Source organism: Oncorhynchus nerka, linkage group LG10, assembly GCF_034236695.1.
Source record: "Oncorhynchus nerka isolate Pitt River linkage group LG10, Oner_Uvic_2.0, whole genome shotgun sequence".
Taxonomy (NCBI): Eukaryota; Metazoa; Chordata; class Actinopteri; order Salmoniformes; family Salmonidae; genus Oncorhynchus; species Oncorhynchus nerka.
Window position 1 is genome coordinate 75,733,245 of NC_088405.1, and position 25,355 is coordinate 75,758,599.

General features: G+C 43.0%; 1 protein-coding gene across 1 annotated transcript in view; it reads right to left on the reverse strand.

Moving 5' to 3' along the window:
- The window catches only part of LOC115136005 (rho GTPase-activating protein 32-like), a 259,254-nt gene that overhangs the window by 106,605 nt on the left and 127,294 nt on the right, over positions 1-25,355 (reverse strand). Inside the window, 1 exon segment of the mRNA XM_029671318.2 lies at positions 50-141. Within this exon segment, the coding sequence (XP_029527178.2) occupies positions 50-141 (92 nt within the window).

Consider the following 25,355-nt stretch of genomic DNA (forward strand, 5'->3'; position numbering starts at 1 on the left):
CAGAAGGCCCATAGCAGGGTAAGTCTACTCAGTCAGATGGTCCACTCACTTCTTGACATTCTTGACCTTCATGCTGGCCGTGCTGCTGCAGGAGCGCAAGAGGGGCTCGTCGCTCAGCTCGGGGACCTCGGCGCTTCGCGCCTGCATGTTGGAAAGGAAACAGACACACTCGTCAATACATGACCTGTGACTTCACCTCTGACAAACAACTCCATATGAGTTGACCTGCATGCGAGAGAAACCTAGGGACAGTGCCAACCAAACCAAATTTGTTCAAAGAAACAATTCCAGGATGTAGTGACTGTTGTCAAAGTAGCTACTTAATATTTTTGTATTTTTCATGTTAATTGGATAGAGACAGTGAAAGAGTGGAAGAAAAGTTAGGAGAGTCTAATCTGTGACCAAGTGAGGTTAAAACACACTTGACAACATTACAGCAAGTCATCCTCTGTGGCTAAAGTCAACAAGGGAAAACAGAAACACCAAGCTAACAGAGAGAGAGAGACCTAAAGAGCAGGAACCCAGACTTAAAAGAAATTGGAAATACAGACATTGTCATCCTACAAGAAACATGGTATAGAGACCACTGGTTGCTCTCTAGGTTACAGAGAGTTGGTAGTCCCATCCACCAAACTACCAGGTGTGAAACAGGGAAGAGTCCCAACTCACTATTAAATTAGTCAAAAAAGGAACATTTTAAATCTGTATAGAAATTAAGAAGGAAATTATCTCAACAGAGAAAAATGTCCTCATGTGTGCTACCTGTATCCTCCCACTTTAACAATGACAGCTGCTCCATCCTAGAGGGGGAGATCAACCATTTCCAGGCCCTGGGACGTATTAGTCTGTGGCAACCTAAATGCCAGAACTGGACAGGAACCTGACACTCTCAGCACATTTGGGGACAAACACCTACCTAGAGGTGACAGTATTCCCTCCCAAATATGCTCCCCAAGACACAACTATGACAAAACAACCACCAAAAATGGGTCGCAGCTCTGTCGCACACTGGGTCTGCACATAGTCAATGGTAGGCTTCAAGGGGACTCCTATAGTAGGTACACCTACAGCTTAACCCTTGGCAGTAGTACTGTAGACTACTTTATCACTGACCTCAACCCAGAGTCTCTCAGAGAGTTCACAATCAGACCACTGACACCCCTTTCAGATCACAGCAAAATCAGTCTACCTGAACAGAGCAATACTTAATCATGAGTCATCAAAGCCAAAAGAACTGCAAAATATTAAGACATGCTATAGATGGAAGGATAGTAGTGTAGAAACCTACCAAAAAAAATCAATCAGGCAACAAAACATTCAATCCCTTTAAGACAACTTCCTGGACAAAACATTTCACTGTAATAGTGAAGGTGTTAACCTTGCAGTAGAAAGCCTAAACAGTATATTTGACCTTTCGGCTCCCCTATCTTTGATGATTTCAAAAAAGCTTTAGACTCAATTTGGCACGAGGGCCTGCTATACAAATTCTTGAAAAGTGGTGTTGGGGGTAAAACATACGACATTATAAAATCCATGTACATTTACATTTACATTTAAGTCATTTAGCAGACGCTCTTATCCAGAGCGACTTACAAATTGGTGCGTTCACCTTAAGACATCCAGTGGAACAGCCACTTTACAATAGTGCATCTAAATCTTTTTAAGGGGGGTGAGAAGGATTACTTTATCCTATCCTAGGTATTCCTTAAAGAGGTGGGGTTTCAGGTGTCTCCGGAAGGTGGAGATTGACTCCGCTGTCCTGGCGTCGTGAGGGAGTTTGTTCCACCATTGGGGGGCCAGAGCAGCGAACAGTTTTGACTGGGCTGAGCGGGAACTGTACTTCCTCAGTGGTAGGGAGGCGAGCAGGCCAGAGGTGGATGAACGCAGTGCCTTTGTTTGGGTGTAGGGCCTGATCAGAGCCTGGAGGTACTGAGGTGCCGTTCCCCTCACAGCTCCGTAGGCAAGCACCATGGTCTTGTAGCGGATGCGAGCTTCAACTGGAAGCCAGTGGAGAGAGCGGAGGAGCGGGGTGACGTGAGAGAACTTGGGAAGGTTGAACACCAGACGGGCTGCGGCGTTCTGGATGAGTTGTAGGGGTTTAATGGCACAGGCAGGGAGCCCAGCCAACAGCGAGTTGCAGTAATCCAGACGGGAGATGACAAGTGCCTGGATTAGGACCTGCGCCCGCTTCCTGTGTGAGGCAGGGTCGTACTCTGCGGATGTTGTAGAGCATGAACCTACAGGAACGGGCCACCGCCTTGATGTTAGTTGAGAACGACAGGGTGTTGTCCAGGATCACGCCAAGGTTCTTAGCGCTCTGGGAGGAGGACACAATGGAGTTGTCAACCGTGATGGCGAGATCATGGAACGGGCAGTCCTTCCCCGGGAGGAAGAGCAGCTCCGTCTTGCCGAGGTTCAGCTTGAGGTGGTGATCCGTCATCCACACTGATATGTCTGCCAGACATGCAGAGATGCGATTCGCCACCTGGTCATCAGAAGGGGGAAAGGAGAAGATTAATTGTGTGTCGTCTGCATAGCAATGATAGGAGAGACCATGTGAGGTTATGACAGAGCCAAGTGACTTGGTGTATAGCGAGAATAGGAGAGGGCCTAGAACAGAGCCCTGGGGGACGCCAGTGGTGAGAGCGTGGTGAGGAGACAGATTCTCGCCACGCCACCTGGTAGGAGCGACCTGTCAGGTAGGACGCAATCCAAGCGTGGGCCGCGCCGGAGATGCCCAACTCGGAGAGGGTGGAGAGGAGGATCTGATGGTTCACAGTATCAAAGGCAGCCGATAGGTCTAGAAGGATGAGAGCAGAGGAGAGAGAGTTAGCTTTAGCAGTGCGGAGCGCCTCCGTGATACAGAGAAGAGCAGTCTCAGTTGAATAACTAGTCTTGAAACCTGACTGATATGGATCAAGAAGGTCATTCTGAGAGAGATAGCGGGAGAGCTGACCAAGGACGGCACGTTCAAGAGTTTTCGAGAGAAAAGAAAGAAGGGATACTGGTCTGTAGTTGTTGACATCGGAGGGATCGAGTGTAGGTTTTTTCAGAAGGGGTGCAACTCTCGCTCTCTTGAAGACGGAAGGGACGTAGCCAGCGGTCAGGGATGAGTTGATGAGCGAGGTGAGGTAAGGGAGAAGGTCTCCGGAAATGGTCTGGAGAAGAGAGGAGGGGATAGGGTCAAGCGGGCAGGTTGTTGGGCGGCCGGCCGTCACAAGACGCGAGATTTCATCTGGAGAGAGAGGGGAGAAAGAGGTCAGAGCACAGGGTAGGGCAGTGTGAGCAGAACCAGTGGTGTCGTTTGACTTAGCAAACGAGGATCGGATGTCGTCGACCTTCTTTTCAAAATGGTTGACGAAGTCATCTGCAGAGAGGGAGGAGGAGGGGGAGGGGATTCAGGAGGGAGGAGAAGGTGGCAAAGAGCTTCCTAGGGTTAGAGGCAGATGCTTGGAATTTAGAGTGGTAGAAAGTGGCTTTAGCAGCAGAGACAGAAGAGGAAAATGTAGAGAGGAGGGAGTGAAAGGATGCCAGGTCCGCAGGGAGGCGAGTTTTCCTCCATTTCCGCTCGGCTGCCCGGAGCCCTGTTCTGTGAGCTCACAATGAGTCGTCGAGCCACGGAGCGGGAGGGGAGGACCGAGCGGGAGGGGAGGACCGAGCCGGCCTGGAGGATAGGGGACATAGAGAGTCAAAGGATGCAGAAAGGGAGGAGAGGAGGGTTGAGGAGGCAGAATCAGGAGATAGGTTGGAGAAGGTTTGAGCAGAGGGAAGAGATGATAGGATGGAAGAGGAGAGAGTAGCGGGGGAGAGAGAGCGAAGGTTGGGACGGCGCGATACCATCCGAGTAGGGGCAGTGTCGGAAGTGTTGGATGAGAGCGAGAGGGAAAAGGATACAAGGTAGTGGTCGGAGACTTGGAGGGGAGTTGCAATGAGGTTAGTGGAAGAACAGCATCTAGTAAAGATGAGGTCGAGCGTATTGCCTGCCTTGTGAGTAGGGGGGAAGGTGAGAGGGTGAGGTCAAAAGAGGAGAGGAGTGGAAAGAAGGAGGCAGAGAGGAATGAGTCAAAGGTAGACGTGGGGAGGTTAAAGTCGCCCAGAACTGTGAGAGGTGAGCCGTCCTCAGGAAAGGAGCTTATCAAGGCATCAAGCTCATTGATGAACTCTCCGAGGGAACCTGGAGGGCGATAAATGATAAGGATGTTAAGCTTGAAAGGGCTGGTAACTGTGACAGCATGGAATTCAAAGGATGCGATAGACAGATGGGTAAGGGGAGAAAGAGAGAATGACCACTTGGGAGAGATGAGGATCCCGGTGCCACCACCCCGCTGACCAGAAGCTCTCGGGGTGTGCGAGAACACGTGGGCGGATGAAGAGAGAGCAGTAGGAGTAGCAGTGTTATCTGTGGTGATCCATGTTTCCGTCAGTGCCAAGAAGTCGAGGGACTGGAGGGAGGCATAGGCTGAGATGAACTCTGCCTTGTTGGCCGCAGATCGGCAGTTCCAGAGGCTACCGGAGACCTGGAACTCCACGTGGGTCGTGCGCGCTGGGACCACCAGATTAGGGTGGCGGTGTGGAGCGTTTGTATGGTCTGTGCAGAGAGGAGAGAACAGGGATAGACAGACACATAGTTGCCAGGCTACAGAAGAGGCTACGCTAATGCAAAGGAGATTGGAATGACAAGTGGACTACACATCTCGAGTGTTCAGAAAGTTAAGCTTACGTAGCAAGAATCTTATTGACTAAAATGATTAAAATGATACAGTACTGCTGAAGTAGGCTAGCTGGCAGTGGCTGCGTTGTTGACTTTGTAGGCTAGCTGGCAGTGGCTGCGTTGTTGGCACTACACTAATCAAGTCGTTCCGTTGAGTGTGATAGTTTCTACAGTGCTGCTATTCGGGGGCTAGCTGGCTAGCTAGCAGTGTTGATTACGTTACGTTGCGTTAAAAGAACGACAATAGCTGGCTAGCTAACCTAGAAAATCGCTCTAGACTACACAATTATCTTTGATACAGAGACGGCTATGTAGCTAGCTATGTAGCTAGCTACGATCAAACAAATCAAACCGTTGTACTATAATGAAATGAAATGAAAATGTGATACTACCTGTGGAGCGAAGCGGAATGCGACCGGGTTGTTGAGTGAGGAAGTTCTATTCGGTGGACGTTGGCTAGCTGTTGGCTAGCTAGCAGTGTCTCCTACGTTAAGGACGACAAATAGCTGGCTAGCTAACCTCGGTAAATTAAGATAATCACTCTAAGACTACACACTCTAAACTACACAATTATCTTGGATACGAAGACAGCAAAGACAACTATGTAGCTAGCTAACACTACACTAATCAAGTCGTTCAGTTGAGTGTAATAGTTATTACAGTGCTGCTATGGACGTTTGCTAGCTGGCTAGCTGGCTAGCTGCTGGGCAGATAGCAGTGTAGACTACGTTAGGACGACGAAATACGATAATTACGCAATTATCTTTGATACAAAGACGGCTATGTAGCTAGCTAAGAAGAAATTGCTAAGATTAGACAAATCAAACCGTTGTACTATAATGAAATGTAATGAAAAGTTATACTACCTGCAGACCGAAGTGCGAATGCGACCGCTCGCTCCAACCCGGAAGTAACATAGTGTGCGGTTAAAATGGGCAAAAAACTTTTATTTCCACAGGGCTGTGGGCTGAGACAGAGATGTAACTTAAGCCCCACCCTCTAACATATATACAGTTGAAATTGTAGTTTACATACACTTAGGTTGGACTCATTAAAACCCGTTTTTCAACCACTCCACACATTTCTTGTTAACAAACTAGTTTTGGCAAGTCAGTTAGGACATCTACTTTGTGCATGACAAGTCATTTTTCAACAATTGTTTACAAACATATTATTTCACTTATAATTCACTGCATCACAACTCCAGTGGGTCAGACATTTACATACACTAAGTTGACTGTGCCTTTAAACAGCTTGGAAAATTCCAGAAAATTGTGTCATGGCTTTAGAAGCTTCTGATAGGCTAATTGACATCATTTTAGTCAATTGGAAGTGTACATGTGGATGTATTTCAAGGCCTACCTTCGAACTCAGTGCCTCTTTGCTTGACATCATGAGAAAATCAAAAGAAATCAGCCATGACCTCAGGAAAAGAAAGTGTAGACCTCCACATGTCCGGGTTCATCCTTGGGAGCAATTTCCAAATGCCTGAAGGTACCACGTTCATCTGTACAAACAATAGTACGCAAGTATAAACACCATGGGACCACGCAGACATCATACCGCTCAGGAAGGAGATGCGTTCTGTCTCCTAGAGATGAACGTACTTTGGTGCGAAAAGTGCAAATCAATCCCACAACAACAGCAAAGGACCTTGTGAAGATGCTGGAGGAAACAGGTACAAAAGTATCTACAGTGCCTTGCGAAAGTATTCGGCCCCCTTGAACTTTGCGACCTTTTGCCACATTTCAGGCTTCAAACATAAAGATATAAAACTGTATTTTTTGTGAAGAATCAACAACAAGTGGGACACAATCATTAAGTGGAACGACATTTATTGGATATTTCAAACTTTTTTAACAAATCAAAAACTGAAAAATTGGCCGTGCAAAATTATTCAGCCCCCTTAAGTTAATACTTTGTAGCGCCACCTTTTGCTGCGATTACAGCTGTAAGTCGCTTGGGGTATGTCTCTATCAGTTTTGCACATCAAGAGACTGAAATTTTTTCCCATTCCTCCTTGCAAAACAGCTCGAGCTCAGTGAGGTTGGATGGAGAGCATTTGTGAACAGCAGTTTTCAGTTCTTTCCACAGATTCTCGATTGGATTCAGGTCTGGACTTTGACTTGGCCATTCTAACACCTGGATATGTTTATTTTTGAACCATTCCATTGTAGATTTTGCTTTATGTTTTGGATCATTGTCTTGTTGGAAGACAAATCTCCGTCCCAGTCTCAGGTCTTTTGCAGACTCCATCAGGTTTTCTTCCAGAATGGTCCTGTATTTGGCTCCATCCATCTTCCCATCAATTTTAACCATCTTCCCTGTCCCTGCTGAAGAAAAGCAGGCCCAAACCATGATGCTGCCACCACCATGTTTGACAGTGGGGATGGTGTGTTCAGGTGATGAGCTGTGTTGCTTTTACGCCAAACATAACGTTTTGCATTGTTGTCAAAAAGTTCAATTTTGGTTTCATCTGACCAGAGCACCTTCTTCCACATGTTTGGTGTGTCTCCCAGGTGGCTTGTGGCAAACTTTAAACAACACTTTTTATGGATATCTTTAAGAAATGGCTTTCTTCTTGCCACTCTTCCATAAAGGCCAGATTTGTGCAATATACGACTGATTGTTGTCCTATGGACAGAGTCTCCCACCTCAGCTGTAGATCTCTGCAGTTCATCCAGAGTGATCATGGGCCTCTTGGCTGCATCTCTGATCAGTCTTCTCCTTTATGAGCTGAAAGTTTAGAGGGACGGCCAGGTCTTGGTAGATTTGCAGTGGTCTGATACTCCTTCCATTTCAATATTATCGCTTGCACAGTGCTCCTTGGGATGTTTAAAGCTTGGGAAATCTTTTTGTATCCAAATCCGGCTTTAAACTTCTTCACAACAGTATCTCGGACCTGCCTGGTGTGTTCCTTGTTCTTCATGATGCTCTCTGCGCTTTTAACGGACCTCTGAGACTATCACAGTGCAGGTGCATTTATACGGAGACTTGATTACACACAGGTGGATTGTATTTATCATCATTAGTCATTTAGGTCAACATTGGATCATTCAGAGATCCTCACTGAACTTCTGGAGAGAGTTTGCTGCACTGAAAGTAAAGGGGCTGAATAATTTTTGCACGCCCAATTTTTCAGTTTTTGATTTGTTAAAAAAGTTTGAAATATCCAATAAATGTCGTTCCACTTCATGATTGTGTCCCACTTGTTGTTGATTCTTCACAAAAAACAGTTTTATATCTTTATGTTTGAAGCCTGAAATGTGGCAAAAGGTCGCAAAGTTCAAGGGGGCCGAATACTTTCGCAAGGCACTGTATATCCTATATCGACATAACCTGAAAGGCTGCTCAGCAAGGAAGAAGCCACTGCTCCAAAACCGCTATAAAAAAGTCAGACTATGGTTTGCAACTGCACATTGGGACAAAGATCGTACTTTTTGGAGAAATGTCCTTTGGTCTGATGAAACAAAAATAAAACTGTTTAGCCATACTGACCATCGTTATGTTTGGAGGAAAAAGGGGGAGGCTTGCAGGCCGAAGAACACCATCCCAACCGTGAAGCACGGGTGTGGCAGCATCATGTTGTGGGGGTGCTTTGCTGCAGGAGAGACTGGTGCACTTCACAAAATAGATGGCATCAGGAGGAAAATATGTGGATATATATATATATATATTTTTTTTTTCACCTTTATTTAACCAGGTAGGCAAGTTGAGAACAAGTTCTCATTTACAATTGCGACCTGGCCAAGATAAAGCAAAGCAGTTCGACACATACAATGACACAGAGTTACACATGGAGTAAAACAAACATACAGTCAATAATACAGTATCAACAAGTTTATATATGATGTGAGCAAATGAGGTGAGATAAGGGAGGTAAAGGCAAAAAAATGCCATGGTGGCAAAGTAAATACAATATAGCAAGTAAAACACTGGAATGGTATATTTGCAGTGGAAGAATGTGCAAAGTAGAAATAAAAATAATGGGGTGCAAAGGAGCAAAATAAATTAATAAATTAATTAAATACAGTAGGGAAAGAGGTAGTTGATTGGGCTAAATTATAGGTGGGCTATGTACAGGTGCAGTAATCTGTGAGCTGCTCTGACAGTTGGTGCTTAAAGCTAGTGAGGGGGATAAGTGTTTCCAGTTTCAGAGATGTTTGTAGTTCGTTCCAGTCATTGGCAGCAGAGAACTGGAAGGAGAGGCGGCCAAAGAAAGAATTGGTTTTGGGGGTGACTAGAGAGATATACCTGCTGGAGCGTGTGCTACAGGTGGGAGATGCTATGGTGACCAGCGAGCTGAGATAAGGGGGGACTTTACCTAGCAGGGTATTGTAGATGACATGGAGCCAGTGGGTTTGGCGACGAGAATGAAGCGAGGGCCAGCCAACGAGAGCGTACAGGTCGCAATGGTGGGTAGTATATGGGGCTTTGGTGACAAAACGGATTGCACTGCGATAGACTGCATCCAATTTGTTGAGTAGGGTATTGGAGGCTATTTTGTAAATGACATCGCCGAAGTCGAGGATTGGTAGGATGGTCAGTTTTACAAGGGTATGTTTGGCAGCATGAGTGAAGGATGCTTTGTTGCGAAATAGGAAGCCAATTCTAGATTTAACTTTGGATTGGAGATGTTTGATATGGGTCTGGAAGGAGAGTTTACAGTCTAACCAGACACCTAAGTATTTGTAGTTGTCCACGTATTCTAAGTCAGAGCCGTCCAGAGTAGTGATGTTGGACAGGCGGGCAGGTGCAGGTAGCGATCGGTTGAAGAGCATGCATTTAGTTTTACTTGTATTTAAGAGCAATTGGAGGCCACGGAAGGAGAGTTGTATGGCATTGAAGCTTGCCTGGAGGGTTGTTAACACAGTATCCAAAGAAGGGCCAGAAGTATACAGAATGGTGTCATCTGCATAGAGGTGGATCAGAGATTCCCCAGTAGCAAGAGCGACATCATTGATGTATACAGAGAAGAGAGTCGGTCCAAGAATTGAACCCTGTGGCACCTCCATAGAGACTGCCAGAGGTCCGGACAGCAGACCCTCCGATTTGACATACTGAACTCTATCAGAGAAGTAGTTGGTGAACCAGGCGAGGCAATCATTTGAGAAACCAAGGCTGTCGAGTCTGCCAATGAGGATGTGGTGATTGACAGAGTCGAAAGCCTTGGCCAGATCAATGAATACGGCTGCACAGTAATGTTTCTTATCGATGGCGGTTAAGATATCGTTTAGGACCTTGAGCGTGGCTGAGGTGCACCCATGACCAGCTCTGAAACCAGATTGTATAGCAGAGAAGGTATGGTGAGATTCTAAATGGTTGGTAATCTGTTTGTTGACTTGGCTTTCGAAGTCCTTAGAAAAGGCAGGGTAGGATAGATATAGGTCTGTAGCAGTTTGGGTCAAGAGTGTCCCCCCCCCTTTGAAGAGGGGGATGACCGCAGCTGCTTTCCAATCTTTGGGAATCTCAGACGACACGAAAGAGAGGCTGAACAGGCTAGTAATAGGGGTAGCAACAATTTCGGCAGATCATTTTAGAAAGGGTCCAGATTGTCTAGCCCGGCTGATTTGTAGGGGTCCAGATTTTGCAGCTCTTTCAGAACATCAGCTGAACGGATTTGGGAGAAGGAGAAATGGGGAAGGCTTGGGCGAGTTGCTGTGGGGGGGTGCAGTGCTGTTGACCGGGGTAGGAGTAGCCAGGTGGAAAACATAACCAGCCGTAGAAAAATGCTTATCGAAATTCTCAATTATAGTGGATTTATCAGTGGTGACAGTGTTTCCTATCTTCAGTGCAGTGGGCAGCTGGGAGGAGGTGTTCTTATTCTCCATGGACTTTAGTGTCCCAGAACTTTTTTGAGTTAGTGTTGCAGGAAGCAAATTTCTGCTTGAAAAAGCTAGCCTTGGCTCTTCTAACTGCCTGTGTATAATGGTTTCTAGCTTCCCTGAACAGCTGCATATCACGGGGCTGTTCGATGCTAATGCAGAAACGACATAGGATGTTTTTGTGTTGGTTAAGGGCAGTCAGGTCTGGGGAGAACCAAGGGCTATATCTGTTCCTGGTTCTAAATTTCTTGAATGGGGCATGCTTATTTAAGATGGTTAGGAAGGCATTTAAAAAAACATATCCAGGCATCCTCTACTGATGGGATGAGATCAATATCCTTCCAGGATACCCCGGCCAGGTCGATTAGAAAGGCCTGCTCGCTGAAGTGTTTCAGGGAGCGTTTGACAGTGATGAGTGGAGGTCGTTTGACCGCTGACCCATTACGGATGCAGGCAATGAGGCAGTGATCGCTGAGATCTTGGTTGAAGACAGCAGAGGTGTATTTAGAGGGCAAGTTGGTTAGGATGATATCTATGAGGGTGCCCGTGTTTAAAGCTTTGGGGATGTACCTGGTATGTTCATTGATCATTTGTGTGAGATTGAGGGCATCAAGCTTAGATTGTAGGATGGCTGGGGTATTAAGCATGTTCCAGTTTAGGTCGCCTAGCAGCACGAGCTCTGAAGATAGATGGGGGGCAATCAGTTCACATATGGTGTCCAGAGCACAGCTGGGGGCAGAGGGTGGTCTATAGCAGGCGGCAACGGTGAGAGACTTGTTTTTAGAGAGGTGGATTTTTAAAAGTAGAAGTTCACATTGTTTGGGTACAGACCTGGATAGTAGGACAGAACTCTGAAGGCTATCTTTGCAGTAGATTGCAACACCGCCCCCTTTGGCAGTTCTATCTTGTCTGAAAATGTTGTAGTTTGGGATTAAAATTTCAGAATTTTTGGTGGTCTTCCTAAGCCAGGATTCAGACACAGTTAGAACATCCGGGTTGGCAGAGTGTGCTAAAGCAGTGAATAGAACAAACTTAGGGAGGAGGCTTTTAATGTTAACATGCATGAAACCAAGGCTATTACGGTTACAGACGTCATCAAATGAGAGCGCCTGGGGAATAGGAGTGGAGCTAGGCACTGCAGGGCCTGGATTCACCTCTACATCGCCAGAGGAACAGAGGAGGAGTAGGATAAGGGTACGGCTAAAAGCAATAAGAATTGGTCGTCTAGAACGTCTGGAACAGAGAGTAAAAGGAGGTTTCTGGGGGCGATAAAATAGCTTCAAGGTATAATGTACAGACAAAGGTATGGTAGGATGTGAATACAGTGGAAGTAAACCTAGGTATTGAGTGATGAAGAGAGAGATATTGTCTCTAGAAACATCATTGAAACCAGGAGATGTCATCGCATATGTGGGTGGTGGAACTAATAGGTTGGATAAGGTATAGTGAGCAGGACTAGAGGCTCTACAGTGAAATAAGCCAATAAACACTAACCAGAACAGCAATGGACAAGGCATATCGACATTAAGGAGAGGCATGCTTAGTCGAGTGATCAAAAGGGTCCAGTGAGTAGAGAGGTTGGTTGGGGTCACGGCGATTTAGACAGCTAGCCCAGGCTATCGGTAGCAAGCTAGCATAGGATGGAGGTCTGTTATTAGCCACCTCGTGTGTTTACGTCGGTAGGATTAGTGGGGTTCCGTGTGGTAGAGGGGATGAATCCAAATCACACAACAACAAAAAAAAACAATAGATATAGTTATAGAGGCCCAAGAAAAAATTAAATAAATAAATTGTCCGATAGGTCTATTCAGATAGCAGCCTATAAGACAGCTAACGGTTAGCAGACCGCAGATGGGCGTTCAGGTAACGTCGCGACGGAGGAGCCAGCCGGATAACTCCTTCGGGTAGATAACGTCGGTAGTCCAGTTGTGAAGGCCCGGTGGGGCTCCGCGTTGGCAGTAAAATGGGTCCGGATAGGTGATTGTAGCCCAGGAGTGATTGATGGAACTCTTCAGCTGGCTAGCTCCGGAATCGACGAAAGCCGATAGTCACGCGGATAGCAGCTAGCTAGCTGCGAGATCCAGGTATGAATGTCCAGAGTTAACGGTTGAAATCCAGGGATATGGAGAGAAAAATAGCTCCAGTATGTTCCGTTCCGAGCCACACAAAACTGGCGATAGATTTTCGAGCTAAAGGATAGCTGATGACCACAAACTGTGGTTAGCTGAATACTAACGATTAGCCAGTAAAGAAGCTAACTAGCTTCTGATTAGCTTCTGGCTAGCTTCCATGGAGGATTACAGATGAGGTAAACAATACTTTTTTTATAAATATAAATTGGTGAGGCGGGTTGCAGGAGTGTTTTGACGATGAGTTTATGGAAAATAAAAAAATATATATAAAAAGGTATGCGAAAAAAGTTATATATATATAATTTACACGGGACACGACAAGACGAGGACAAAAGATGTCTGAACTGCTATGCCATCTTGGAACAATATGCCATATTGAAGCAACATCTCAAGACATCAGTCAGGAAGTTCAAGCTTGGTCACAAATGGGTCTTCCAAATGGACAATGACCCCAAGCATACTTCCAAAGTTGTGGCATAATGGCTCAAGGACAACACAGTCAAGGGATTGGAGTGGCCATCACAAAGCCCTGACCTCAATCCCATAGAAAATTTGTGGGCAGAATTTAAAAAGTGTGCGCGAGCAAGGAGGCCTACAAACCTGACTCAGTTACACCAGCTCTGTCAGGAGGAATGGGCCATAATTCTCCCAACTTATTGTGGGAAGCTTGTGGAAGGCTACCTGAAATGTTTGACCCAAGTTAAACAATTTAACAGCAATGCTACCAAATACTAATTGAGTGTATGTAAACTTCTGACCCACTGGGAATGTGACGAAAGAAATAAAAGATTCTCTCAACTAAAATAAAGTGGGGATCCTAACTGACCTAAGAAATGTGAGTTAGCATAGGTCCCTAAGACATTTGTACTAGGATTAAATGTCAGGAATTGTGAAAAACTGAGTTTCAATGTATTTGGCTAAGGTGTATGTACACTTATGACTTCAACTGTATCAACACATTGGCGAGAGCACTAGAACAGTCTGAAGCACCTGGCATCAACCTACTAGAATCTGAAGATAAATGTCCAATGTTGGCTGATGATCTGGTGCTTCTGTCCCCAAACAAGGAGGAACTATAGCAGCACCTAGATCTTCTGCACAGATTCTGTCAGACCTGGGCCCTGACAGTAAATAATGGTGTTCCAAAAAGGTCCAGTTGCCAGGACCACAAATACAAATTCCAATCTAGCCCTAGAGCACAAAATCCAGCAAAGAGCCATTCAATTCTACAACCACCTAAAAGTAAGCGATTCCCAAACCTTCCATAACAAAGCCATCGCCTACAGAGAGATGAATCTGGAGAAGAGTCTCCTAAGCAAGCTGGTCCTGGGGCTGTGTTCACAAACACAAACAGACCCCACAGAGCCCCAGGATAGCAACACAATTAGACCAAACCAAATCATGAGAAAACAAAAAGATAACTTGACACATTGGAAAGAATTAACAAAAAAACAGGAGCAAACTAGAATGCTATTTGGCCCCAAACAGAGAGTATACAGTGGAGGAATACCTGACCACTGACACGGTCCAGAAATTAAGGAAAGCTTTGACAATATACAGACTTAGTGAACATGGCCTTGCCACTGAGAAAGGCTGCCGCTGGCAGACAATGGCTCTAAAGAGAAGACAGGCTATGTGCACACTGCCCACAAAACAAGGTGGAAACTGAGCTGCACTTCCTAATCTCCTGCCCAATGTATCACCACATTAGAGACACATATCTCCCTCAGATTACACAGACCCACAAAGAATTAAAAACCAAATCCAATTTTGATAAACTCCCATATCTACTGGGTGAAATATCAGTGTGCAATCACAGCAGCAAGATTTGTGACCTGTTGCCACAAGGGCAATCAGTGAAGAACAAACCCCAAACCCCATATTTATTTATGTTTCCTTTTGTAGTTGAACTATTTGCACATCATTACAACACTGTATAAAGACATAATGACATTATTTTGTGTACCGTTTACTGTTCATTTTTTATTTCACTTTTGTTTATCTATTTTACTTGCTGTGGCAATGTAAACATGTTTCCCAAGCCAATAAAGCCCATTGAGAGAGAAGATAAAGTTTGGTCACTTTCTAGCTGGTTGCAGACAAAAACCGGGAAGGCGATAAGCAGATAAGCATGAGGCAATGAGGTCAGAGACAGGAGCCAGGTGGGCCGGTGTACAGATAGCATCATGTCAGGCCTGCAGTAGCTGTGAACGGGAATGTAGAATCGCTTAGCCTGTGTGCCAGTCTCTTTCTATTCTTTCTGCTTTAGCCGACTCCAATGTTATTGCTGTTTGGCATCGAAAATGATTCTGCTTAAGCAAAAACAGAGTGACAAGCAGGCTATTAAGAACTACTCGGAGCAGACAAACACTGGTAGCAACCTCTTCAGTGCATCCCCAAGGGGAGAGGCTTATCAAGTCTAGCTAATACATTCTCAGAGGTTCAGCTGTACCTATAAAATATTCAACTGTGTCTTGAAGAAGGCGAGGGCTCATCAAGACTTGCTAAATAAAGGAATACAGTGCAGTGCAGTGTTGCCTAATTTCACCTGGGTTGTTGGATATTATGCAGTCACCTATGTCGAATATAGTGACGATGAATGGGAAGGATTGTGCTTATGTATTGCATTTAGGCATTATCCACATATATTTATTGACTAACTACTGGAAAATTACTCAGTCAATAACTTGCAGCATGTCCATTTATTCATGTAAGTCTATTTTTTATAAATTGTACTTTCATTTAACCACTGAAAACACATTCTCTTTTGCAATAAGACCAAACCAATGTTCTGTTAACAATGTGCCCTCAGTCAATCGTTGTGGCATGTCGAGAGCTTGGCAGACTTATTTATCGATTCATCCTCTGAATTTCAGCACACCACTGCCTGCCACGCATGTCGGCTCCTGCCATTTGGGCACATTGTGACAGCTAACGCTAACTAGCTTAGTATTTTGAACACTGCGACCCACTGTGATAGCTAACGTTAATTAGCATTTTTTTACCAAATCAAATTGTATTTGTCACATGCTTTCGTAAACAACAGTTGTAGACTAACAGTGAAATGCTTACTTATGGTCACTTACCAGCAATGCAGAGAAATACATTTTTTGGGGGAAAAATAATAAGGAATACAATAAATCAAGACAATGTCCCCAATCCACAAGAGAGATTTATTGCGTGTAATTTATTCACACATCTAGGCCCCTTTTAAAAGCTGCTCCCTTCATAATAACATAATAAAACATCTAACAAACAGCAGACATGCCACGCCTTTAATGTTTCAAAAGTGATCAATATTAATTAGCTGGAACGAGATGAAAGTTCACCCCATTCGCTTTGTAGTGTACTACTTTTGACCAGGGCCCATAGGGTTCGTCAAAAGTAGAGCACTATATAGGGAATAGGGTGCCATTAGGGACCCAGTGTGTCTTCTCCACTGTATCAAATTTTTGTGGTTCCAAAGTGCGAGTGGTGGGGGACATGTCATGTTACCATGGAGACAGCCCCATTTCAGATAGCACCACTGATGCTGCTGAATGAAGCTCAGCTGGAGAGAAAAAAGAAGCTGGGCTTGGATGGTGTTGAAATAACTGAATGAGTTTAGGTACCATATGATTAATGGAGACTTTGGTATATTATACATTGAGATAATTACACAAAAAAATGGATTGCTTGAATATGACAAGGATTACATGAATTTATTAATACAATAATAATAATTTGATTAATATTGAATAAATCTGATTTAAGTGGTTGGTTTAAACAATACAATGTCTTCATTACAATTCTTCTTAAGTTTAGCCAACATATATAATTAATGTACATGATATTAAGTGCTGATACATCCCCACTACATTTAAAGTTACTTTACATGATGTACAAGAGAGACAAAATCATAATTTCATGAATGGGAGCCAAGACTGGATGTTGTTCCAGCATTTCAGTTTCATATAATGACATTTCCCTAACAGTTAAGACAGTTAATTTAAGGAGACTGAGATAAGACTTTCCAGAGTCAACGAGCCCCAACCAATCGAGTCTTTGAAATGACTAAATACTAAGAAGAGCTTGTCTACGGTCCAATATTATAACACATTATTATTTTCTGAATAAGTGTCATTGTCACGTTCTTTTATGCTGTCATAACTCATTTTTCTGGTTTTGTTTGTCTTTCAGGTTCTTGTTCCTTGTTGAACTCACTGATGTCTGATTGTTATAGTTGATACACCAAAAAAAGGGGGAGCCTTGTTATCTAAGAGGTTAATGTTTGATTAGCGTTGATACTGTTGGGATCGCTCTAAGCTAGGATGCATTGATGCGTTGTGTGTGTGTCATGGAAGCTATATACTGTATGTGCATACAGTGCAATCGAAAGTATTCAGACCCCTTTACCTTTTCCACATTGTCTTACGTTACAGCCTTATTTTAAAATGGATTAAATCAATATTTTTCCTCCTCAATCTACACACAACAACCCCATAATGACAACGCGTTAACAGTATTTGACCATTTTCTGCAAATGTATATTAAAAGAAAAACGTATTTACATAAGTATTCAGACCCTTTGCTATGAGACTCGAAATTGAGCTCAGGTGCATCCTGTTTCCATTGATCATCCATGAGATGTTTCTACAACTTTATTCGAGTCCACTTGTGGTATATTTCAATGATTTATAAAAATAAACGCACACCTATTAAAGACGAGCTGAGCTGCTGGCTAGCGGAGTAGAAAACTTGAAAATAAAAAGAGAGCCGCACACTCTAGGAGCTCAGATGCAATAATTGAATTACCAACGTTTCGACAGCCAAGCTGTCTTCATCAGGGTATAGTAATAATAAATAATAATTATACCCTGATGAAGACAGCTTGGCTGTTGAAACGTTGGTAATTCAATTATTGCATCTGAGCTCCTAGAGTGTGCGGCTCTTTTATTTAAAAAATGTCAATGATTGGACATGATTTGGAAAGGCACACACCTGTCTATTTAAAATCCCACGGTTGACAGTCAGAACAAAAACCAAACCATGATGTCAAAGGAATTGTCTGAGAGCTCCGAGACAAGATTGTGTCAAGGCACAGATCTGGGGAAGGACACCAAAAAAATGTATGCAGCATTGAAGGTCCCCAAGAACACAGTAGCCTCCATCATTCTTAAATGGAAGAAGTCTGGAACCACCAAGACACCGCCGGGCCAAACTGAGCAATCGGGAGAAGGGCCTTGGTCAGGCAGGTGACCAAGAACCCGATGGTCACTATGAAGGAGCACCAGAGTTCCTCTGTGGAGATGGGAGAATCTTCCAGAAGGACAACCATCTCTGCAGCACTCCACCAATCAGGCCTTTATGGTAGAGTGGCCAGACGGAAGCCACTCCTCAGTAAAAGGCACATGACAGCCCGCTTGGAGTTTGCCAAAAAGGCACCTAAAGGACTCTCAGACCATGAGAAACAAGATTCTCTGGGTCTGATGAAACCAAGTTGCACTCTTTAGCCAAGCATCACATCTGGGGGAAACCTGGCACCATCCCTACAGTGAAGCATGGTGGTGGAAGCATCATGCTGTGGGGATGTTTTTCAGCGGCAGAGACTGGGAGACTAGTCAGGATTAGAGAAGAAACAGTATGAAAATTTTATATCACGATTATAGTGACCAAAATTATCACGGTTATCAGTATTATCGTGGTATTGTTCAAATGTGCTGGAAATGTTCAAAAAGTACTGATGCACACACTGAAATCATTTCACCATGTTTTATATTGAAAACCAACAAACTACTAATATAATTAGCAGCACTATGCACTTTTTGTCTGCATAAACATTAAAAAGTAACATTAAAAATGGCACCATGTGGCCATGAGGTAAAAGTTTCCCTAGTGCAGGTTTTAACATTTACATTTAAGTCATTTAGCAGATGCTCTTATCCAGAGCGACTTACAAATTGGTGCATTCACCTTATGACATCCAGTGGAACAGTAGTGCATCTAAATCTTTTAAGGGGGTGAGAGGGATTACTTTATCCTATCCTAGGTATTCCTTAAAGAGGTGGGGTTTCAGGTGTCTCCGGAAGGTGGTGATTGACTCCGCTGTCCTGGCGTCGTGAGGGAGTTTGTTCCACCATTGGGGGGCCAGAGCAGCGAACAGTTTTGACTGGGCTGAGCGGGAACTGTACTTCCTCAGTGGTAGGGAGGCGAGCAGGCCAGAGGTGGATGAACGCAGTGCCCTTGTTTGGGTGTAGGGCCTGATCAGAGCCTGGAGGTACTGAGGTGCCGTTCCCCTCACAGCTCCGTAGGCAAGCACCATGGTCTTGTAGCGGATGCGAGCTTCAACTGGAAGCCAGTGGAGAGAGCGGAGGAGCGGGGTGATGTGAGAGAACTTGGGAAGCTTGAACACCAGGCGGGCTGCAGCGTTCTGGATGAGTTGTAGGGGTTTAATGGCACAGGCAGGGAGCCCAGCCAACAGCGAGTTGCAGTAATCCAGACGGGAGATGACAAGTGCCTGGATTAGGACCTGCGCCGCTTCCTGTGTGAGGCAGGGTCGTACTCTGCGGATGTTGTAGAGCATGAACCTACAGGAACGGGCCACCGCCTTGATGTTAGTTGAGAACGACAGGGTGTTGTCCAGGATCACGCCAAGGTTCTTAGCGCTCTGGGAGGAGGACACAATGGAGTTGTCAACCGTGATGGCGAGATCATGGAACGGGCAGTCCTCCCCCAGGAGGAAGAGCAGCTCCGTCTTGCCGAGGTTCAGCTTGAGGTGGTGATCCGTCATCCACACTGATATGTCTGCCAGACATGCAGAGATGCGATTCGCCACCTGGTCATCAGAAGGGGGAAAGGAGAAGATTAATTGTGTGTCGTCTGCATAGCAATGATAGGAGAGACCATGTGAGGTTATGACAGAGCCAAGTGACTTGGTGTATAGCGAGAATAGGAGAGGGCCTAGAACAGAGCCCTGGGGGACACCAGTGGTGAGAGCACGTGGTGTGGAGACGGATTCTCGCCACGCCACCTGGTAGGAGCGACCTGTCAGGTAGGACGCAATCCAAGCGTGGGCCGCGCCGGAGATGCCCAACTCGGAGAGGGTGGAGAGGAGGATCTGATGGTTCACAGTATCGAAGGCAGCCGATAGGTCTAGAAGGATGAGAGCGAGTTAGCTTTAGCAGTGCGGAGCGCCTCCGTGATACAGAGAAGAGCAGTCTCAGTTGAATGACTAGTCTTGAAACGAAGATTGGCCAAGATGGCTGCTTGAACAGACGCTTTTTTACCGAGCTCCGTACCAAACTTCAGAAAGATTGTGAAAATTGTTTAAAAAAAAGTTTAGTCATTATTATTTTTATTTGTTTAAGATATAAGACCTTTCCTGTGACTGGAATGATAATTGGATAATTTATTTCAGCATGTCCATGCAAAGTCGTGACAAAAAAAGAAAGGAAAAAGTTAGCCGTTCTATTGCTAATCAACAAGAGAGAAACGTGCTTATAGACAACTGCCATAACTACACCTGGCCTATGGATAATATCATGCTTTCGAATGCTGAAGATGAATTCCCCTCTTTACCGGTTACTCCGTGCAAACCTCCACCCTCCAAAAAACCCAACATGAACTCTGACATCGTGGCTACCCTCTCCTTACTCATCAACTCCAGGTGTGACGCCATTGAGAAAATGGTAGCCGCGAACACCATGGTTATCGAAGGCTTGAAAAAGACTGGAGTTTGCATGTGGTGAAATTAATGATGTGAAAACGAGAGTGACAAAAGTTGAAAAAAATGTGGAAAGGGTGGAAAAGAATAACAATGTCTACCATAGACGTCTCACTGATCTGGAACAATACACAAGAAAATGGAACCTGAGACTCTACGGCTTGCCAGAGGTGGAGAATGAAGATGTGCGAGGAGAGGCTATCCGTATCTGCCAAGAAGTTTTGCCTGCAGAGAACAACAAAGTTGGTGATAACATCGACGTTGTACATCGCCTCGGCAAGAAGCAACAGCAAAGCGATTCAAGACCCAGGGGTATCATCATCCTATTCACTACCAGATTCTACAGGGATGCTGTCTGGAAAGCTGCTAGGAAGAACGCCTTCCTTCAGAGCCATGGTATGCGTTTCGCCGAGCATCTCAGCCCGGAAGACATAGAAAGAAGGAACAAGTTGTGGCCAACGATCAAGATAGCACGAAGTGAGGGGAAGGCTGCTTACTTCGTCGGAGGACGAGGTTTCATCAACGGTTCAGAAATCCATATTCCTCCCTAAAATCTCACCAGAAGGAACAGGTTGATTGATGGTTTCAGCCATGGTATTCTCATTTTCCTTATGTTGTTTACCTAACAAGTATCAGGTGACTATTTTAAAGGAATACTCAGGTATTTCAATTCATTAGTTTGTTCTTGTATGACCAGAAGTCCTATTTTGTTTATAAACTTACGAAGAAGATTGAAAGCTGAATGTATGTTTTATGTATACAGTAACTAAGATACTATTTTAAATGGCATACAGGTCTGCTCTGACTTTACACGGTTATTGTTCTATTTAGTTATTAATACTTATTTCCAAAAAAGGTCTTAGGAACGTTTATATGTAAAACATTTTGTTATTCAATTATTTTATGATCAGTTTTCATATGTACTTAAAGTAGTAGTACCCTTTTATTTAAATTATTATTTGTATGATTTCTCAGAATAGTTCCTGATTACACTAAAGAGGGTTTTTAGTCTCTCGTACTACAAGAACACTTGGTTTGGTCTTGAACATAATTTCCAGTTGAGTTGCATTTCAAATGTTATGGAATAAGCTATTTTCACTTTAAATTGACTTAAATGGTGCAGATCTCGGTTCCTTATCGTTTACGTTCACTGCTCCTACGTCTTTGACTCATCCTACTACAGTTTATACTTTTATATAATCTTTGTTGTTTTGTCTTTGTCTATATTATCTCTTAATGCTAGGGGGTTACGAAACAGTGTGAAGCGCAAGGCCTTATTTTTATTTGCTAAACAATTTCGAACAGATTTTTGCTTTTTCAAGAGTCTCACTCAATTTCTGCTGATGCCAACTTCTGGAGGTCACAGTGGGGCAACGATATTTGGCTTTCCCATGGATCTGAACGCTCTGCTGGTGTCACTACAATGAAAAATACCTTTGGTGGTAATATTCTACACTCGGAATGTGACCCCTTTGGTCACTTTATTTGTCTTGTGATCAGTTACAATGACATTACACTCATTACTGTAAACTTCTACGGGTACAACACCAAACATGAGAATGATGAATTGCTTGAATCTATAGAGAAACATATACTTCATTGGTTATCTAAATTTCCCAATTCGTTATTATTGATAGGAGGGGACTTTAACATTACAATAGATAATTCAACTGATAGATGGCCCCCAGGTAGGCCAACCAATCAGAATTTGGGTTTAATACTTTTTATGGAAAAGTTTGATCTTACTGATATATGGAGAGTGAGGTTTCCGGCCGACAGATCATTCACTTGGAGTAACAAAACAGGCTCCAGACAATCCAGAATAGATTTTTGGCTTATATCAAAATGTATTGATAGTGAGTGTGTTACTACAAATATTTGTACTACTCCCCTAACAGACCATAAGGCTATTTACATTGATATCAAAATATTTACCCCTGATACAAACCTTGGTAGAGCATCCTACTGGAAGCTAAATAGCTCATTATTAAATAATGATATAGTTACATTTGAGGTTAAAGATCTGCTCTCACACTTTTGGGAAAGGGCTTGTGAAGAAAAATCGTATTGCAAGAACTGGGAGCTCTTTAAATTGGTAAATTGGTAGAAAATATGGTAGTAATCTTGCTAAGACCAGAAGAGCTGAGGAGGAAAAGGTGATCATTAAGATAACTTCCCTTTCTCAGAGGTCCCCAGCTGACCTCTTGGGGGAGGAGAAGATGGAACGAATTGAGTTACAAAATAAACTGGATAATATATATAAATTAAAAGCAGAAGGAGCCTTTATTAGATCTAGGAAAAAATGGATTGAGGAGGGAGAACAGAATTCATCCTATTTCTTTAGACTTGAGAAATTTCACTCTAAAAATAACACTATCCATAAGTTAAACATTGATGGTGTTATTACAGATGACCAAAAATTAATCGCTAAATACTGCAGCAATTTTTACAGAAAATTGTATAGCTCTACGTACTGTCAGGAATCCACAGATATGTTTTTTAACTCACTGAATAATGTTCACTCTATCAGTGATATAGAATCTAAACAGTGTGATGAACCCATCAAAGTTGAAGAGATTATAGAGTCTATCAAACATCTAAAGAACAATAAATCACCAGGTGTTGATGGAATTACATCAGAATTTTACAAATTATTTTCTGAACAAGTAGCTCCCTTCCTATTCCAAGTCTTTTTAGAGAGTATTAAAAACAATGTTCTCCCTCCTACAATGAGTCAGGGGTTAATAACACTGATACCTAAGCCTAAAAAAGAAGTGCTGCTCATCGATAACTGGCGTCCAATTTGTCTTCTTAATAATGACTATAAGATATTAGCCTCACTACTTGCAAAAAGAATTAAAGAAGTTTTGGATGCAATCATTGATGAAACACAGTCTGGCTTCATGAGGAACAGACATATTTCTAACAATGTCAGACTAGTATTAGACGTACTTGACTACTCAGACCTAATAACTGAGGATAGCTTCATATTATTTTTAGATTTTTATAAAGCATTTGACACAGTAGAGCATCAGTTTCTCTTCCACTCCCTTGAGAGACTTGGCTATTAAGACTCTCTATGCAAATGGTAACAGCTCTATCAAATTGAAATATGGCACCTCACCTAGATTTGAGTTAAAGAGAGGAATTAGGCAAGGTTGTCCTATCTCTCCGTACCTGTTTTTATTAATCACCCAACTTCTTGCAAATTCTTTAAATAATAGTCCTATACAAGGTATTTCCATAGCTGGTAAAGAAATTATTATAAGCCAGCTGGCTGACGATACTACAATTTTTCTGAAAGACGCTAACCAAATTCCCATATCGATCAATGTGATACAATCCTTTTCCAAAGCGTCTGGTCTATATCTTAACATTAAGAAATGTGAACTCATGGCTGTCAAAGATTGTGTGACACCTTCATATTATGGTATTCCAGTAAAAGAAGAACTTACATATTTAGGCATAACCATTACAAAGGATCAGAAGTCTAGAGGCTTACTAAATTTTAACCCTCTTATTAAAAAACCCCAGAAGAAACTAAATCAATGGCTACAGAGGGACTTATCTTTAAAAGGTAGAGTCCTAATAACCAAGGCTGAAGGTATCTCTAGACTAACATATGGTGCTCTATCTTTATATCTTGACCGTAAAATAAGCAAGGAGATAGACCAGATGCTTTTCAACTTTCTTTGGAGAAACCGTACCCATTACATTAGGAAAACTGTTGTAATGAACACTTATGAGAATGGTGGACTGAATTTTCTGGATTTTACTACTTTAAATAATACTTTCAAGATCAATTGGATAAAACAATTCCCAAGAAGACCCACTTCTATCTGGAATTGTATTCCTCATCATGTCTTCTCTACTTTTGGTGGCCTTAACTTCATGTTGTTTTGCAATTATAATATTGACAAAGTTCCAGTGAAACTTTCTGCTTTTCATCGGCAGGTTTTCTTGTCATGGTCCTTAATTTATAAACACAATTTTTCTCCACACAGATATTATATATGGAATAATCGGGATATATTGTATAAAAATACCTCTCTGTTTTTAGAATATTGGTTCAGAAATAATATCCTATTGGTGAGCCAACTGGTAAATGCAGAGGGTCTTTTACTCAGTTATAAAGAATTCTTATCACTTTACAAGGTCCCTGTAACACCTAAAGATTTTGCAATTGTTTTAGATGCCATTCCCTCAGGTGTTGCTATGTTATTCAGGAACATGTCAAGACCTGACCCTCAGAGCCTACCTTCTATTGACCCTGTTGACTCATCAGTAGGAAAGATTTGTTTCTCTTTGGTCCATTCAACAACAGAGCGATACGATCCTTGTTTCAGCAGGATGTTGTATCTATACCTTATGTCATGCCTTACTGGAATGGATTTATTGATAATATCTGTTGGAAAAAAGTTTGGATGTTGCCACAAACATACCTACTTGTTAACAAAATTAAGGAAGTTTCCTTTAAAATTATTCATAAATACTATCCTGCCAACCACTATATGAAGAAGTTTAAGGAAAACATCAACTCAAATTGCTCCTTTTGTAATGACCACCCAGAAACAATTGTGCATCTTTTTTGGCATTGTATGCATGTAAGAAAACTGTGGCAAGACATCAGTAGGTTTATAATTGAACACATTTATGAAGATTTTACACTATTGTGGAGAGATGTACTGTTTGGATTCTTTACATACAATAGAAATAAGCGGAATCATTTTTATGTAATTAATTTCATTATTCTTTTGGCCAAATTTCATATACACAAATGTAAATTTACAAACAGAAAACCACATTTTCGTATCCTACAAAAAGAAATTGAACTGTATTTTAAGACGGTTAAATGCTCTACTAACAAAAAAGCTGTTAGAATTGTAAGTATATGCATGTCCCTTAAGGTCCTTGTGTAATTGTAATGTGATATTGTACCCCCTAGCTCGATTGTCCATTGTTTGTAATCTATGTATGCTTGTGTT